The 17,667-nt window shown below is 47.1% G+C and overlaps 1 protein-coding gene across 2 annotated transcripts in view; it reads right to left on the bottom strand.

Moving 5' to 3' along the window:
- LOC135906462 (uncharacterized) overlaps positions 1-17,667 on the bottom strand; it is a 40,131-nt gene that overhangs the window by 3,531 nt on the left and 18,933 nt on the right. Inside the window, exons 10-15 of one of the 2 annotated variants that reach the window (XM_065437846.1) lie at positions 15,573-15,804; positions 13,413-13,578; positions 10,388-10,491; positions 8,522-8,666; positions 4,860-5,057; positions 374-505 (exon numbers count right to left, since the gene is read on the bottom strand). In XM_065437846.1, the coding sequence (XP_065293918.1) occupies positions 374-505; positions 4,860-5,057; positions 8,522-8,666; positions 10,388-10,491; positions 13,413-13,578; positions 15,573-15,804 (977 nt within the window). The remainder of the gene's footprint in view (positions 1-373; positions 506-4,859; positions 5,058-8,521; positions 8,667-10,387; positions 10,492-13,412; positions 13,579-15,572; positions 15,805-17,667) is intronic. The other variant, XM_065437847.1, reaches the window with a different exon arrangement.

Genomic DNA, 17,667 nt, shown 5'->3' with positions numbered 1-17,667 from the left:
CGTTGACGCTCAAGGGCACACCGGAGCGAAATTCACGAATGATGCTTTGACTGACCGTCGTTTTACCTCCTAATATTCCTTTTATCATCCCAAATTAAACAAAAGTACAATTCTTATGGAACACATTATGAATCAAAACTTATCCCGTGTTTTTCTTTAGCGACACTTCAATGCAACTGCTCCAAAGAAACACCTTCTTTGCAACTTGGCTTTTGATTTTGGAAGGTTCCACAAGTCTGCTGTCCTTTTCCCTTTACTTTTTTTCTATAGTGTTCATTTTAAGCCAGGACGCGACTCGAAAAAGCAGTGGGTTTCGAGTAAGCACGGGGGCAAGAATTCTAAGGTTTCGCCGAAAATATTATCGACAGCTTACCTTCTTTTCCAGTGATTCTTCATTCTCGAAGGTTATCGTAAAGCCCTCCTTCTTGTCCCAGGTAAATCCGGTGACGTGATTTGCCGTGTATTGAAAGTTCTGGGTATATTCGAAGCTTTTGTTGCCGCAAACCTGGAAAACGACCGCAAAAGAAAGGGAACTAGGGAAGTGTGAGCCTATTGAACATTTCTCTTCGACGAGCATTACAGTACAGCACAGTAGTAATGCAACCTTTGTTTATCAGGAACTTTAACCTTACAAATGTGCGATCTGTCAAAGAAGTTTGACGGTTGCTCGGCCGTGGGGCGCACTCGTTCTACACGTAGGCTTGAGAAATGGCGTCACGATACTAGGGTAACAAGACAGAAGGATGCACATTTGCGCTCGCCACCTTTGATTACGCATAGGGGGCGAGCACGCTTGCAAGATTACACAGGGAGGACGCTCCCCCCCCCCCCCCCCTAGCTGTGTCAACAGTTAATTATGTAAGGTTTGTAATGCGTCAATAAATGTCACTTGTATATTTGATTACGTCATTTCTCTGACCTAGTACCCAAACAAATTCAGCGGCACGCAAAAAAAGACGTTACACGTGCCGCTCTGTGAATGCGCTCCCGATACAGCCTGCCTCACTTTTTTCTTCAAGTAGCGCTATCGTTTGCGTCGGTGTCAGTACGTCGGTGTCAGTACGTCGGTGTCAGTGTCGTGATGGGTGAGAAGGCGAGCCCTATATATATATCGTGCGTTTAACGGCGTGGGAGAGTTCCTACCCGTTGGAAGAAACGCTATACAAGTCGGTAGGCGACGCTAATAGGGCCGATTATGTCTGTACGATTTATGGGCTACGGTCGCGCCCAGAAAAGGACAGTTATAAGCTAGCGAATAATGTCGCAAAGCTGGCAAACTAACTTCTGAACAGTTAGCAGAAGAAGAGGAAGACGGTAGTATAACCAAGGTCGATTCAAATAGGTCGCGAAGCTTCGGGCGAAAAGCGGCTCAGTACAGATTTGCACCGACATCACCGTGGGGGGTTATGGGAGCAGCGTTTGAAGCGCGACTATGTTTGGAGGGAACAAACATTGGAAAAGAAAAACGCGTCTTTTAATTCAAACGAGACACAGTTAGATTCATTCAACAAAAATAAAATTCCTAGTCAATTTTATATATTCGTGACGAGTTAAGAAAATACAAGTTTAATTTTATTATCATTAATAAATGCATTTCTTTTCAGCGCCCATCGCTACAGGGGGCGTTGACGCTACTATCACTCGCAATGCAATGCACGTCTTGAAATGGGCAGAAAGGCGCACTCGTATCACCTGTTGAAATACGCCCCCCTCACAGTTTGTGCTTTCTTGCTTGTCGAAGTTTGTCTGAATTTGGTGACGCGGGTAGCTTCATTGCTTCTGAATCTGTTCAGTCAAAAGTAGTGAGTTACGACCGCCAGATAATTGTGTAGTTGTTTTCGTGCGACTGCGCTGACTGACGGGCTTGGCATCCAACAATAGGATCACCACTCTACGCCTAAATCTTTCGTCGGCCTCCAATGAAAGTATGTTCTGTGCAGGGATGCGATTTCGACAACCGTACGGCTGGCCTTTACCTGCATCGCTTTCCACGCTGAAAGCTCGAAACGCCCAAGTCGAATGGCGGGGCATTTGAATATATAGCTCCAAAGAAAGAACAAAACAAATTTCGCGCCTACGAAAACAAAATGACGTCACTTCTGCTTTTACCGGACATGGCGTTACATTATTTTTTCTTCCGCCGGAAGTGTTCCCACGACATACAGATGGCGCTAAGCCCCATGGACCGCCGATGGACCGCCATGTTTTGAACGTATGGGCTCCTATGGAAGCTTCGCTACCAGGTATATTTACCTTGGTATAACAACTACAGCCAAAGTAGAAAAGACGTTGAGGGTGGTCATTCCGCCAATCAACGGTCCAGGCAGGCACCGCGAACGGAAACAGGACAAAAGAAGAACACAGAGAACACAGACTACACACAAGCTTGGCGCTAAGGAGATATGGACTCTAGCTAATGTTGTATTTTTTGCAAGCACTGACATCTTTCAGGAAGGGCACCGAGCGGGCCACGACGGCACCTTTGTGTGTAAATGGTGTCATTTTTAGTGAGCATGTGGTTGCAACGAGTGGTCGTCGATTCGCGGCACGGACAGTAGCATTCTCACGTGGGTACCAGGTACTCAGGAAGGTAGATGAAGTACTTAATGCAGCGACATGCCCGCAAGGAGTACCATTAAAGGATACTGAGCTAAACGACTTGAATTATGCTGGGTGTCCTAACTGTCAGCACCACGATTTGAAAGTATGCAAATGCCACGTAGCTGTACAGAACCAAGCTAATGTAGTTTGGCGTCGATAGGAGATACTTAGATTATATATATTTTTTTGCGTTCCACCAAATTACATAATTAGTCTTAATTAATTATTGAAAAATCATTTCTAGGAACAGCTTGTACTGCACTAAACCAACATAATATTATTGAAGAAAGTCGAAAAAAAAAACATTGGCAGGTTCCACTTACAGAAGAGGCTAGTAGGTATGGGGCGTTCATTTCACCAATGGGAACATTCCGTCCTAAAGTGTTGAGTTTTGGTTTCTCAAATATTATAATTAGAGTGTCAATGAAAAAATTGTTGGGCAACATGAAAAACTCCCAATACAGCTTTCCGTTGCTCCTTACGTGGTACATAAACGCAATTTTTCCGAGCGTGAAAGAAGCCCGCGAAAACACGCAAAGGGCCTTGAGTGGCCAGTGTGTCGGCGTGGGGCGCGCCCGCGTTGTGCCAGTCATAGCCGCGGCTTTATTGCCGTGTTTCCTTAATGCAACGCAAAGTCCGATCCACACAGACTCAACTTCAACAAAGCGGAATTTCGAACACCGCGCCGTCTGAACAGTCAACGAAATTGTTGCGGTGGTTAATTCAACATTTCTTCTTTTCTAGTGCTTGCATTACAACGTTTACATCGGTTCGTTCACCTATCCTTTCTGAAGTTCTGAGCCTCTGGGTGCGTATACTGGGTCACGACATCTTTTGATATCTTCAAGGGCACTAACTCGGGTTTCCAGCGGCACGCATTTGACGTCAAGAACGCCAGCGTGACGCCTGAGGGGCACTTATTGCGAACGAACGAACGAATGAACGGACGAGTAGTTCAAACCTTTTCTTTTCTTCTTTTTTTTTCTTTAGCTCTTACCCCATCGGTTCCAATTTGAGCCGATATCCGGAAAGCGGTAAGCCGAAAAAATTAAAAATAAGTTTTTCGCGAAAGCAAGCCTATTAGGACCGGGGCGTATCCTGCCTGATAAGAACCTCTATAGAAAGTGTCCCTTATCAAAGCATACAGAAAATGACGAGGTGGAGGAGGAGGAAGAGGAGAAGGAGAGGGGAGGGGGGCTACTGCGGTACGCTCACTACTTTCAGCTGGAACGTATCATGTGGGCCCCCGGGCTCTGTGTCCCCAGCCTCCCCGCTGGATCCTCCAGTGATTTGATTATCATTACAGATAAAACATTTGCAATAAAGTCGTGATTGCCGGTGACGCCAAAGATTGGCCCTTTGAGCAGGCACCTATCTCTCTCGTTCTTGCGTCTTTGCTGGTCCGTCAAGCTTCCTGTCACAGCAGGAGTGGGTGCTTTTAAGTATTTTAAAATAGGGATTTACTAAAACGGCCCAACTTCGAATTCTTGTTTAGCGTTCGTCAAAGTTGTGTATCAGGCCTACGTTACCATATCATGAGAAGCCAACAAACAAACAGTGCTTGTTGGCTTCTCATGATGTGGCTAATAAAAAAATCGGGCCCCTCGGTTAACCCCCTTTCTTCTGGTTTAGGCCTACATTACGTAATTCACGCAGGTCGCAAGAAGTTTACGGTAACTAAACATGCGCAGCTGCGAAGGCTCGCTCTCGTGTCGCAAGTTCACTGACCGGCAACTTCCACGTCAGGTGATTCCTTGTCATTTTTTTTATCGCGATAGCGATAAAAAAAGTCACGAGGAATGTACGGTCGCCATGCTTTTACTTACGAAGTCGAAGTGTGAGGAGAATAGCGGCGTTTTAAACGAATGCGACAAACAACGTGTCCCATTTCTTGCGCACTGTATCCACTCAAACCGCGCCAATAAGCCGGGAAAGCGAATCGCTTTGATGCGACACGAGAGAGTTGTTCGAGACGCGGTAGGTCTGACGGGGTGCATGTAAACGTTCTCGTATCGCAAAAAGGGAGCCGGAGTATCGCTGCCGGAGGAGTGCTCTCCTTCAGTCACCAACGACATGCACCGGCGGAAGCTGATGAAGGGGAATGCGCCACATCGATCATCAGGCGCGGTTCCTTCGATGACTCACACTCAAGCTTCTCCGAACTATACATGGGCACACACGCACGAGCACCCACGCACACACCGAATATATATTGTTTTATGACAAAAGCGTTTTGAGGAACAGCGTACGGGACTTACGTGTTGTACGTGCGCTTTCTGCGGGTAGTCTTCCAACTTGCAACGAGACCCGACGCGGTACCGTCCGGGATAGAGAACGTTCTCGTTATCCGGCCTCCTTGGCTTGTACCAACGCCCCGCCAACGTAGCTGACACGGCGTACATGGTGTCGAGGCCTTCCGTCACTTGCAGGTGCCTAACCGTATTTACGGCGTCGGTCTGGAGATCGAAAAAAAAAATGAGTGTGCAGGCATGCTTTGCACTTTGCGGAGGGAAAGGTAGCTGACTATCAGGCAATGCGTTTTAAAGCGAAAGTGTCAAGGGGGAAGTAATGCAGCGGTTATCGTGTGGTGGTGAAAGGTCGGTGTAAGGTCGTGTGCCGGGCTTCAAACGCATGTCAGAGAACAGCCAGCAAGGCATCCTGCGTCGCTGGCATTGCGCTGCTAAGCACAAGGTCGCGCGATCGAATCCCGACCGCTGCGGCCGCGTTTCGATGGGGACGGAATGCAATGGCGCTCGCGTACTTAGGGTTCAGGTGCACTTCAGAGAACTCCAGCTGGTCGAAATTATTCCATGTCCCCCACTACGGGCCTGCCTCGTAATCAGATCGCGGTTATGGCGCGTAAAAGGCCAGAATTTAAATAACATTAATTTATTGCGGCATCGATTGTACTTGCATGTTGCCGTCGCGAAGTCCCGAGAATGGGACCGCGAGGGGGCATTAGCGTGAATTCCGTTGGAAACTGCCAAAATATGAGCAGGAACACACAGAACGTTTCGCGTAACAGGCATATTCGTTCTAAACTCCCTCGTTATTGTGGCGATGAACGCACATATAATAAAGTGCGAGGCTCGCCTTGTCCTGCCACTGTTTAATCCTTTCGTAGAACAGTATTTCGCTGTAACGGCGAATGGCTGCAATACATCGCAATTTTGCAGCCGTTACGTTTAAAGCTTAGCTGCTTAACCTTAATTTAATCGTTGACCTCAACCGCGGACCTTAACTTCAACATGCTCTGAGACACGTGGCTATTTTTTTACCCGATATAAATGCGTCTACTCGGCAACATTTCTCGAGGAGCGACGAGGAACCGCTCTTATATTTAAAGGATCCTCAGGGATCTAGTGCAATAGTACAATACACATCCACACGCCATGTGGTACGACAATCTGTAAGATGATGATAATGACGATATTTAACTACATCCCCTTTGAAATGGGGTGGTGACAAAGAGTCACTTAGCCTTCTTGAGCTAATCAGGTGTTACTACAGCTATAAATGCGAATAGCATTCTTGGAATTGTCAGAGCAAATTTCTTTCGGGCTATCTATAGCCATCTAACCAAAAATATGGGCCTGCGCAGAAGACAATGTAGATTTAAAAAAAGTATGGGCTCATTGCAAAGTCAGTCGAACCTGCAAGTGTGGGCCATTCAAGTGGGTATGTTCGAGTGAGTATGTGCCGGTCTCCGTGAAACCATTCTGACGCTAACTTGGGTCATCGCTCATGTGACACTGTGTATGGACGAACTTAGCGGCGGCACCGCTGAATGGCGCGCTGTATCGAGAGGCATAGGCTCAAGGGGAAGCTCATTACTTTTCGAAGCGAGAGCGGGATGCCTTAGAACACGCACCTATAGAGCGAGATATAAGAAGGAAGAAGAAGCATGTGCTTGCTGCGGTAAAGCTAGGGAAACGACTGAGCATGTTTTATTAGAATGTGAAGACGTCTACCCAGTGGTTTATTTAGGCACCACTGTTTTCCTTGAAGCCCTTGGGTTCAGCGGGAGCACTGGTAAATCAAACATGTCCGCAATGGGCATTAGTAAGAGGCGATTGGAGGATTGGTGGAAGAAAAGTAAAGAACCGACAAAAGACGGAGTTCGCACAGTTCGCAATAGGGGATCAGAAAATTTGGGCGTGGTAGTTAACAGTGATTTTTTTTCTTTTTTCATTGTTTAACCTAGGTAGGCGATTAGGCAGTATAATAGCAAGAGCTTGGTGGCGCAACCCACCGCCCCATTCGAAAGGGGACGCTCATAACATCCATCCATCCATCCATCCATCCATCCATCCATCCATCCATCCATCCATCCATCCATCCGTCCGTCCGTCCGTCCGTCCGTCCGTCCGTCCGTCCGTCCGTCCGTCCGTCCGTCCATCCATCCATCCACCCATCCATCCATCCATCCATCCATCCATCCATCCATCCATCCATCCATCCATCCATCCATCCATCCATCCATCCATCCATCCATCCATCCATCCATCCATCCATCCACATGCGCAAGAGGAACCCGGTTGCAGTTCAAGCCTCACACATGACGCGTTTTCGCTATTGGATGTCGCCATAGATGAGCTCTGCCCAAATTTTTGCAGCTTAGCACTCTACCTATCTCTACTGTCCATTCTGAAAGTGCCTATGCCTGTAAGACGACTTGCTATATTTTTTGCGTTCTATTATTTGTACCAATACTCTGGACAAATTGTTCTTATCTCGACCACTGACCAGTTAACACTCCAACCAGGTGTTTAACTCCAGCGCTTCTTGAAGGCGAACGTTCCCTATGCGGTTCTGTCTAGATAAATGATTCAGCAAGCCGTTACAATGCGAGCACTTGCAGTGTGAACATTACAATGCACCGCAATTTGTTACTGTGTGTCCCTCGCTGCATTACGAGCAATTTTAGTTCCACGACATCAAGGCAACGTCGAGGCCAAACAGCCTATGCAGGAAAGTGACTACGAGGTCGAAGGTTTGGTTCCCATTAGTGGCAGCCGCATTCAAATAAGGGCAGAATGCAAAAAAAAATCATATTGTGTCTTGTGCCTATGGTGGACGTGGGAGAACGCCCAAATATTCAAAATTAATCATCTGGAGGCTTCAATAAAAGCACTAAATGAAAGAAAAAGCGATCGTGGCTTATTGGTTGGAGCACCGGCCGGCTGTACTGGCCGGCATAAATTCGTTTCCGCGATCGGTCACGCATTAATTTTGTTTTAATCAAAACGAGTCAAGACAGGAGCCTACCAACCGCACGGGCCTAGAATAAGCCAAATAATTATTACTATTAAAATACTGAAGGGGAGGGGTACGAGAACTTGCATAGAGAATAACTCAGTGTAATATAATGGAGAATTGTATTCTCAGCTAGGTCAACTCAAAGCGCTACTTATTGTGACGACATCCGATGTCAAAGTTACGAGAATTACAGCCCTAAGCTTGCCGTTTTCCTGTCCTCACTATTAACCGTGGTCGTCTCTATTACAGGATGCCATACATACGACAAAGGCCATTGTCAATACGCAAAAATGCAACTTTATCGTGTCGGGGTGACCGACAGGGCAATGTGCTTCCAGACAAGATTTTCTGTTTCGAACGCAGGAATACGTCACAAATACGATAGCAGTCCCTCTAATTGCCATAAAAGATGTCCTGCCGTGTGTCTTGGTACGGTACATCATCAAACCGAATACATTAAATTTCGTCATTGCAATTAATGGTCGATAAAGCACTGAAGTGTTACACAACCATGAAATAAACGAGATAACTGTTTATTGGCTTCTTGTGATACAACCGGGAAATGTGTCTTACGTGGAAACTGCAGAGTGCACCCCTGTTCATTTCTATGATAATACTAATCGCGATAAACACCTGAATACGTGAATATTTATCAGCTCACCATGGAATGCATGTAGGACAGGTTCCTGTATTGCATAAACGGGTCCTTGAAGCAGCTAACCGGCAAAATGGTGCAGTCCGAGATGTTGTTGTCGCGAAAAGAGATGTGCCCCAAGACCACGACACCGTCAGGTAGGTATATAGTCCTGGAATAAAGGACCTGACGTGGAGACGGGCTGCGATTGCGCAGATGGCTTACACGTGTTCGTTATGCGTTTTATGTGACTAGCGTAAGATAATGTAAGGGGATACCTCATCACGTGACGCCAGCGCCGTGGTCACGTCAGAGAGAGAGAGAGAGAGAGAATCAACTTTTGTACTGAGCCCTTAGTAACGGTTGGTGCGCGCTGGCACCAGATGGGGCGGAACCTTCTTCTCCCCAACCCCCCCCTCCCCCTCCCCCTCGCCCCCCCCCCCCCTCGAGCGATGGGAGACCTTGTTGTCCAGTCCTGACCTACCGGCCAGCTCGCGCTGGCGGCTAGGGGCCAAGAACTGCTGGACGCATATGGTCGCGTCAGGGGTAAACTGTACAAGAGAAAGTGCGGGCTTGTACCTACATTACCCGCCGTGGTTGCTTAGTGGCTATGGTGTTGCGCTGCTGAGCAACGAGGTCGCGGGATCGAATCCCGGCCGCGGCGCATTACGATGGCGGCGAAATCCGAAAACACCTGTGTCCCGTGCATTGGCGGCACGTTAAAGATCCCCTGGTGGTAAAAATTATTCCGGAGTCCACCACTATGGCGTCCCTCGTAATCAACTCGTGGTTTTGGCACGTAAAATCCCAGAATTCAATTATATTCAATTGTACTTGTATTTAACTAAGGGTACCCGTATCCTGATCTATGCCATATAAGAGGTCTGTACGCCCTTCAGTAACCCTTAACGCCCGCCCAATTATGCTCCCCCTTATGTATTGTGCCTACCCGGGAAATATTCACGGCCTATATAATTATTAATAATTGCTAATGCTTACTAATGGTTAGCGGACACCTCTAAAATACATCCGTGTTTAGATGGGTGTAAACAATGACAGGTGAGTTCTCTAAGCATACTTATCGCACTAAAGATTTAATTATCATAGACAGGAACCGCCAATTGACCTAAAAGAATTCCCACTTATTGATATGGCGATTTCAACAACAGCAACTGACAAACTTTAGTGAGTCGGTAAAAATACATGGTTAAAAAGTTAGCCGCAAGACTCAGGCGTCGTTCCTCTATAGTAGTGCTCGTAGTTCTTGCGCCATACTTTTCAAGCAATGGACAACATCTCAAAACCGCGGTAATCGACTAAGTAATTTGCGAATCTTAAAATGACGCGCTAATAAAGAAAGCACTCAGAATCCCATAAAAGTTATTTAAACGTTGGCATGTCAGTGCTGAACAAGTGAAAGGTGCGATGGATCGAATAAAAATTATGCTAAAGTGCCATCTATCTATCTATCTATCTATCTATCTATCTATCTATCTATCTATCTATCTATCTATCTATCTATCTATCTATCTATCTATCTATCTATCTATCTATCTATCTATCTATCTATCTATCTATCTATCTATCTATCTATCTATCTATCTATCTATCTATCTATCTATCTATCTATCTATCTATCTATCTATCTATCTATCTATCTATCTATCTATCTATCTATATATCTATCTATCTATCTATCTATCTATCTATCTATCTATCTATCTATCTATCTATCTATCTATCTATCTATCTGTCTATCTGTCTATCTATCTATCTATCTATCTATCTATCTATCTATCTATCTATCTATCTATCTATCTATCTATCTATCTATCTATCTATCTATCTATCTATCTATCTATCTATCTGATCGGCTGGACTGCAGAGCCTTACTTGAGGTACTGGGACACTTTATCGCAGCCGCCGGTGAACTTGCAGAAAAGGCCCACAACCATAGAGGCGTTCTGGTCCGCTGCCGTAGCAATCTCCTTCAGCTCCTGCGAGCAGCCATGTGACAGAATTCAAATCGTCACAGGTGACGCCGCGCATATGGAAAAGCGTCGCAGAGCAATCACTTCGGAAGCACATAGACTCGAACTCCGCACGCTCGGTTTACGCTGCATAACTACCTGACTTTCATTAATGAGTTCTGCCGTGAACATCTAGAGAATAGTACTTCGTCCTCATCGTACAGCAGTTGTAATAAAGAGCTTTGAATTCAAATATTTTCCTTAGAAATTCTCCCCTGCAATACTGGAAGTTAAGAAAGCGCGAAGAGACGAAGACAGACAGATATACACACACCGGGTCAGCACTATTTAACGCTTCAGGCACAGCATCCAAATTTGTCGACGCAAATTGTTTCTTTCTTTTTTACAGTTCTGTGAAGATGGTGAAAAAGAAAAAGCAACGCACACTAACTCTCGAATGAACTAAGGGGGACGTACAAAACACCGCAAAAAGCTACACAAATGAAGAAAAAAAGAGTGACAATGGACGCAAGCAGGGCCGTGACGCTTTGTCTACGGCAAGGCGCTCGGGTGTGCCACTTGTAAAACTTCATAATAAGCATTTAGGAACCTAAGTACATTCTCCGCCCTATGGTAGAACATCCTGGCAGAGGCGTACCGAATCGGTAGGCGCGTAGCGAATCAGCCGTATCTATATACTCGTACATAAAACAGCGCAGGGGCAATTGGAGAACGTTGAACGATGCCTTATTCGTGTTGTGAACATAAATGGTAGGAGGAGGGTACGAGGAGGGAACGAGGAGGAGAAGAGAAGTATTATGATGATTCTGAACGCCAGACCACCGAAAGGAGTCGCTCCCTAGTCGGTTCACCCACATAGCGACTGCACGTCAGAGATCTCTCGCGGTAGTTTAGGCGGTGGTTGTTCTCCCCTGTCTTTCACTTTCCCGTTCATTTCTTGCTTAACCAGGGCGCCGATTACAAACTCACACTCTCCCATCTCCTCTGACTCTTTCTCACTATCACCCACTTTTCCTCACATCAGCCTTTAATGTCTGTCCCGAACCTCGCGCTTCTGCTCTCCACCTCCTTTCTCATTGCCCGGCGGATCCTCCCCCGCGGGGCCTCGAGCACCTGAAGACCTGGGAGGACTGGGAGACCCTGCTGCGCTCTGGAGACCCGTTCGTGCAGACCATGGCTACTGATCGGGCTGCCAGCGTTATGGAGCGAAGCAACATAAACGCTTGAGTGCAGTGGGGTCGTGCGGGGGCCCAGGAGCCTGCGTGCTCCAAACTCCTCAGTCTTACAATAAAGTTGTTTATGATGATGATGATGGCAGACATAATGTAATGATTCTATTCCGATGGCCAATCCTTCGCGCGCTTCGTCAGTGGTCTGAGCGACACTCCGCCTACATGATTAACAGGATTGACACACCAGGTATGGTGGATAACTACAAGGGAATAGAACCAAAAGGATCCTCAAATTTTGCTCTATAAGCAGTCCGCATCCTTTGGGTCGTATCTCTGTCCCACAACAGCAGTTGTCATTTGTCTTGCACTGCCCTTCTCGAAAGCTCTGCACCCGCTACTTTTCTGTCAATTACGCAACGTCTCGCTAATAACGCGCATGCCGTTCGTGACCTTTAACTACTGGGCGCACAGAGTTTAAAATAGATAGGGAAAGAAACGCAAGAAACAACCGCAAAACCGAGCAAACAACCGAGCAAAGGTACGCTCCAATGCGTGTAAATTGTTTTTAGAGCGTTATACTGGCCCAGCTTTTGTTTGATCTTTGTAAAGGAGCTATGTTTATCACTTCACGAGAGCAATGTGATTAACTGACGAGGTTTCACGCAATAGAGGTGTGCAGATGAACTTTGTGCGACGCTGTAGAAACCCTTCGGTTGTTTAGAATATGCACCGAAATCTGGCGACCCGCCGTGGTTTCTCAGTGACTATGGTGTTGGGCTGCTGAGCACGAGATCGCGGGATCGAATTCCCGGCGCGGTGGCCGCATTTCGATGAGAGCGAAATGCGAAAACACCCGTATATTTAGGTGCAGGTTAAAGAACCTCAGGTGGTCGAAATTTCCGGAGTCCTCCACAACGGCGTGCCTTATAATCAGAAAGTGGTTTTGGCGCGTTAAACCCCATAATTTTTAAATCTGGCTACAGGAGTATCCAAGTATTCTGCCTCGGGATATAAGCGCGTAATAAACGTAGCGTAATTCGCGCATCGCTTATGGCGCTGCACGTTGCAAAGTATAAAAAAGGAAAAGAAAAAATTACGCAGATCCCAGCTCACAGTTTCCTATCTATGTCAAACAAAGCTTTTGTGAAGCGGTGATTGAATGCTTTAAACTCGATTTCCTCTTCTGCAAGGCGTTTTTGAAGCATAGCGATGACGTGACCCTGCAAGTCAGCGAGACGTGCAAACACCTCTCACCCCCCCCCCCTACCCCCAACCCCCAATAACGCCATCCACGGTATCCACGCAACCACGCCTTCCCTGCCTCAGGGTAAGCACGGTTCGCATCGCACCATCTCCGGGATCAGCTCAGTTTATTATCACACTATCTCCAGGACCGGCACATTCATACTCGGCAAGACCGAGAAGATGAATGCGCCAAACACCGGGAAAGAAGACATAGAAAGTTTCGCTTTAATAAGAGCTATATAGCCTTAAAGACAAATACTTGTTGCAATGACGATATTTGGGCTTCATTTTACTTGTTCATCGTGCAAATCTATACAGAACTGAGCCGGCCACTGGGCACTTTTGTAAGGCTAGCACAAATGGGGCTACGCATAAACCGCTTTGTTATACGAGTGCTGCCTTGTGTGTGAGGTAGCTGTTAGGGAGAACAAAACAGCAGCGGAAGGCGCGGACAACTAAGTCCTAGGGGGTGTGCTTAGAACGCTTCGATTTTTTTTTTCCGCAGCTAACCTTGAGGACGGTGAGCGAAGCCTTCAGAATGTCTGGGGTGTTCTTCAGAATGATCTCGTGGATGTTAAGGACGCCCCAGTGGTAAATCTTGCGCTGCCAGTGATCCTTGTAGTGCTGCTTGCCGGCATCGGATTTCACCTCGATGGAGAACTCGTTGATCGCTCTGCTAAGCACCGCAGAGAAACATAATGAATGTTCATTAGCAAATTCATTTAATAACATAACAAGAACACTCAGCGACTTTTAAAATTGGATTGGAACCTTCGCTAACAACTGGTTGGACAAGCCGGTAGCAATATTAACGGGAAATGACCAACTATCAACTGCACTGTTTGTTGCTGGGAGAACCAGGTGAACTAGTTGCTGTTTACTTCTAAATAGAGACAGCCTGATAGATGCCAACACGTCTGCAATCATTTATGAGCACCTCCCAGCATTGCGCTTCAAGTGACTATAATGATACGTCTTTACTGACTTTGACACCGCTAGCGGCTCTCGACAAGCTGTCTTCTAATCGCTCACTCAGTTCGCTTCTCATAAAGGTGATGGCTCATACTGCGACCGTATTATGCAACGTCTGTGATGAACGTCTCGTCCACTCAACGCTAGGCGTCATTACAAACTGATCCGATTTAAGGGCGACAACGGGGTGCTGCAACGATGCATTGGCCGTGCTAATGGACACTGATGGGTTCCAGCGCTTCCTTGTTCGTTGCGCACACAGGTATTTGAAGCCTTCCATGACGACTAATCTGCTGGCCGCTTAGGTTTCCCCAGACCTACAACCGCATTAGAAGCCGTTTATTCTGGCCTGGTAGTTCTACCTTTGTGGCTAAATACGTTGCTTCTTGCGCGCTTTGTCAACGACTGAAGCGACCAATGCCCCCTCCTGTTGACCTGTTGCAACCCGTTCTATCTACAGAGATGCGTTTTACTATCATCGGGATGGACTTCATTGTACTTTTTTCGATCACCACAACAGGTGATAGGTCGTTACTTTTGTCTATTATCTCACACGGTACGCAGAGACCACTCCTTTACGCTCCGGTTCTGCTTCAGACGTCCCCGGCCATCACTCATCACTCATCATTCTTTCTGGAAGCCATATTGCTACATGGTGCGACTCGCGTCCTGATGAGTGAACATGGCAACACGTTCCTGACTACGACCACCGAAGAAGTGCTGAGAACTTTTCGTACTGTTCAGAAGACGACGTCAACCTACCACCAACGAACAAGTGGCGTAACAGAGCGATTTCATCGCACGAACGACATACCTATGTATATCGGACAAGGCCACAAGAACTCGAACACAATTGTGCTATTAGTAACGTTTGCTTATAACATCGGATCCAACGAACTACCGGTTATCCCCCTTTAAATATCGTTCACAGCCGTTCACCAACATTTACTCTGAAGGCCGCTTTCTTCGATGCCCTTATATTAACTCTTCGGCTTCTGTACCTGAACAGTTCGTATCGAGACTTGACGAATCACGAACACGTGCTCGCATCAATACTGAATCCAGTTAGGAAGGCTGCAATCGGGGTTCCCACTGCTCTCATTGCGAGTGTTCTTTTCGTACCGGAGATGAGGTGCTACTATGGACAGCCCTTCGCACTCACGGCTAGCGTGAGAAGTTACTCTCGCGTTTTCTCTGTCTCTACGTTATAGCGGAACAAACCTTCGCCTGTGAACTACCGTGTTATACTTCCGTTGATGTCCCTTCTGACCGCCGTTGCCATAATTCCGAGATCGTACACGTCTCGCGCTTCACACCATTCGTTCGGCGTTTCTTGCCAGACTAAACTGTGACCGCGTTGCCCGCTTCTGCGCGCGGGGAAATAGTGTGAGCGCCATGTTGTCGTCACCACCTGGGGCCCAAGTAGTAGGTGGCACACTCGCTAGAATAAAAGCAGACATGTGGTCTAATCGTTGTCTTTAAACATCAATAAAATCCTTATAAAAAGCTAGCTTCCTTGGATACACTCGATTGTTGTAATCATTTATGCCAGGTCACTTAAGCAGCACCGAGGGGACAGCCAAGAAGATCGGGGGTGAGGGCAATTTACTAATGCGGCTCAACTTCCTGCATCTCTCTAGTGTTTCTTTAGGATCCTGGTGGGCGTCATCGCAAGGGGAAGCTATCAACACTGCTCACGGTGCGTGCACGGACATCCCGAACTCGGTGTTGTGGCTGACTTTGCTCTCCTTGGCGGCATCGAAGATGGGCTTCAGGTAGGCGTTGGTGAAGGTGCCCATGAATGTGTCCTCCGGGCGCAGGAGCAGCGAGTCGTAGTAGATGATGTCGCACTCGCCGGCCAGAGGCAAGGTCAGGCCGGAGTCCAGGTAGCTCACCGTGCAGATGGTTGAATAGCGAGGTATGCCCGGACCTGTCGGCCAAAAGCCGTGGAACTTACGACGCGCTATTAGGAGACGAGCGCGTGTTGACGCACATACACAGACGAAGAACAAACAAGGCGAACCCCACTACCAGCTCATTTTACTAGGCATTGAAAATTCGCCCAGATGCTGGACACAATAGCTTGAAGACGTGCGCAGAACGGAGCCAGATGGTTTTCTGGTTCGCTGCGTCGTTGTCATCGGCATTGTTTTCACATACTACTCGTTTAACAACGTTTGCTGGAACGAAGAAGTTATATCGCATCTACGTCGTGTTTCTATTTGTTGTGATTGTCCCCGAAGAAAATATGCGCGCAGTATGTTTGGTCGAAGCTCGTTCTGCGATTGCACGTGACCTGGAGCACGCACTTTTTGCGCGCGTGGCTTTTAGTGTCCACAGCGTAAGAACCGCTAGCATTTAGTGGCGCGAACTTTCAGAGGCATATATTGCAACAACACGCAGACTCTACTACCACACAATGCAGAGGTGCAAAGTAAAAGAGAGGGAGAGAAGTGAATTATGGTTATATATTTTTCTTTGCGAAGAGCGTCGGTGTGGTCAGAACTATGACAACCCTTAACGAAGAGAGAACAGCCACGTTTATTAACCGTTTATTAACCTACATTAACTGGTTTGATTGCTGCATCTTATTTCTGTTATTTGGTATTGCCCCAGCATGTACACTCGGCCAGAAAAGTTTGCGGACCATGGGATCTCGGAAAACGTTCAATTTCCGAGCAGCTTGTAACTGTAGTCAGTAAAACCGAACATCGCAATGTTCTTCGCACACACTAGTAGAGGCTGTAAGTGCGTATACTATAATGCGTTGTGAGTCTGCGCAGATATTCAGCTTTTTCTCAGATCTCGTGTTCCGTAAAATATTGCTGTTGCTTCATTATACAACTGCTTCCGTTATAGTGCTTACACATGTTTAATTAAGGAGACGTTTGGGCGTGTCGCCATTCGATGCACTTTACTTTTCATTCGTATACATTTCTCGTATCTAAAAGGGACACTAAAGGTTAATATAAAGTCCACGTGGACTGATGAAATACCATCCCAGAAACCTCTAAACGCTTGTTTCATCCGAAGAAGAGACTTATTTTAAGAGAAAATGCGTTCTGAAGCGTCCGCGTACCTCTAGCGCAGTTCAAATCACCCGCCCTCCTATCGAGGAGTATTGACGTCACGGTCTCATAGTGACGTTGCGCCGTCGGTGAGTAAAATGGCTCCCCCAGATGGCGCTACGGCTTTTCTGCACAAAACGCAAACGCGCGGCCAGAAACACAGCCAGGACAGAGCCGTCAGTAGCGCGAAAGCGGAACTATGGTGGCTAGCGAAAGGAAAAGCGCACGACGATAAGCTGGTTCTTTGTTTTGTGACGCCAACTTCGACGCTCGTTGCAATGGATGACCTTGACAACGACACATTAGCTCGCGATGCTGGGCTCGAGTTCAGCGATGTAAGCACTGATGAATGTGACCTGCTGTTGAGAGCTCGCGCTGCCGGCATCGTTGCGTACTACTACGACGACGGCCTGCTTTGAAAGGCACTTCACGCGACTTCAGTAAGTCAGCGTTGAACTCGTAATCCTCTGGACGAAAGTGCAGCGAGCACACTACGTGATTTTTCGGCTCTTTGCCAGCGCGCTGTGGCAGAGCTACGGCACTTAACCACATCGAACGGAGAGGTTCACTCGTTGGCACACAGTGATAAGTAACGTTGGATTCGTCGCTGCATCTGCCCTTGGCCAAGTTCCGCGGACCATTCGCGCATCCCACGACATCACGTGGACGTGGAATTCTCGCTGCTTGTTTCAAATGCAAGTTTCGCGAGCCAGCAGGACCATCGC

Source organism: Dermacentor albipictus, chromosome 9 (genome assembly GCF_038994185.2).
Source record: "Dermacentor albipictus isolate Rhodes 1998 colony chromosome 9, USDA_Dalb.pri_finalv2, whole genome shotgun sequence".
NCBI classification, from domain to species: Eukaryota; Metazoa; Arthropoda; class Arachnida; order Ixodida; family Ixodidae; genus Dermacentor; species Dermacentor albipictus.
The sequence above is the reverse complement of the archived record's forward strand: the minus strand, read 5'-3'. Positions and strand labels throughout refer to the sequence as shown.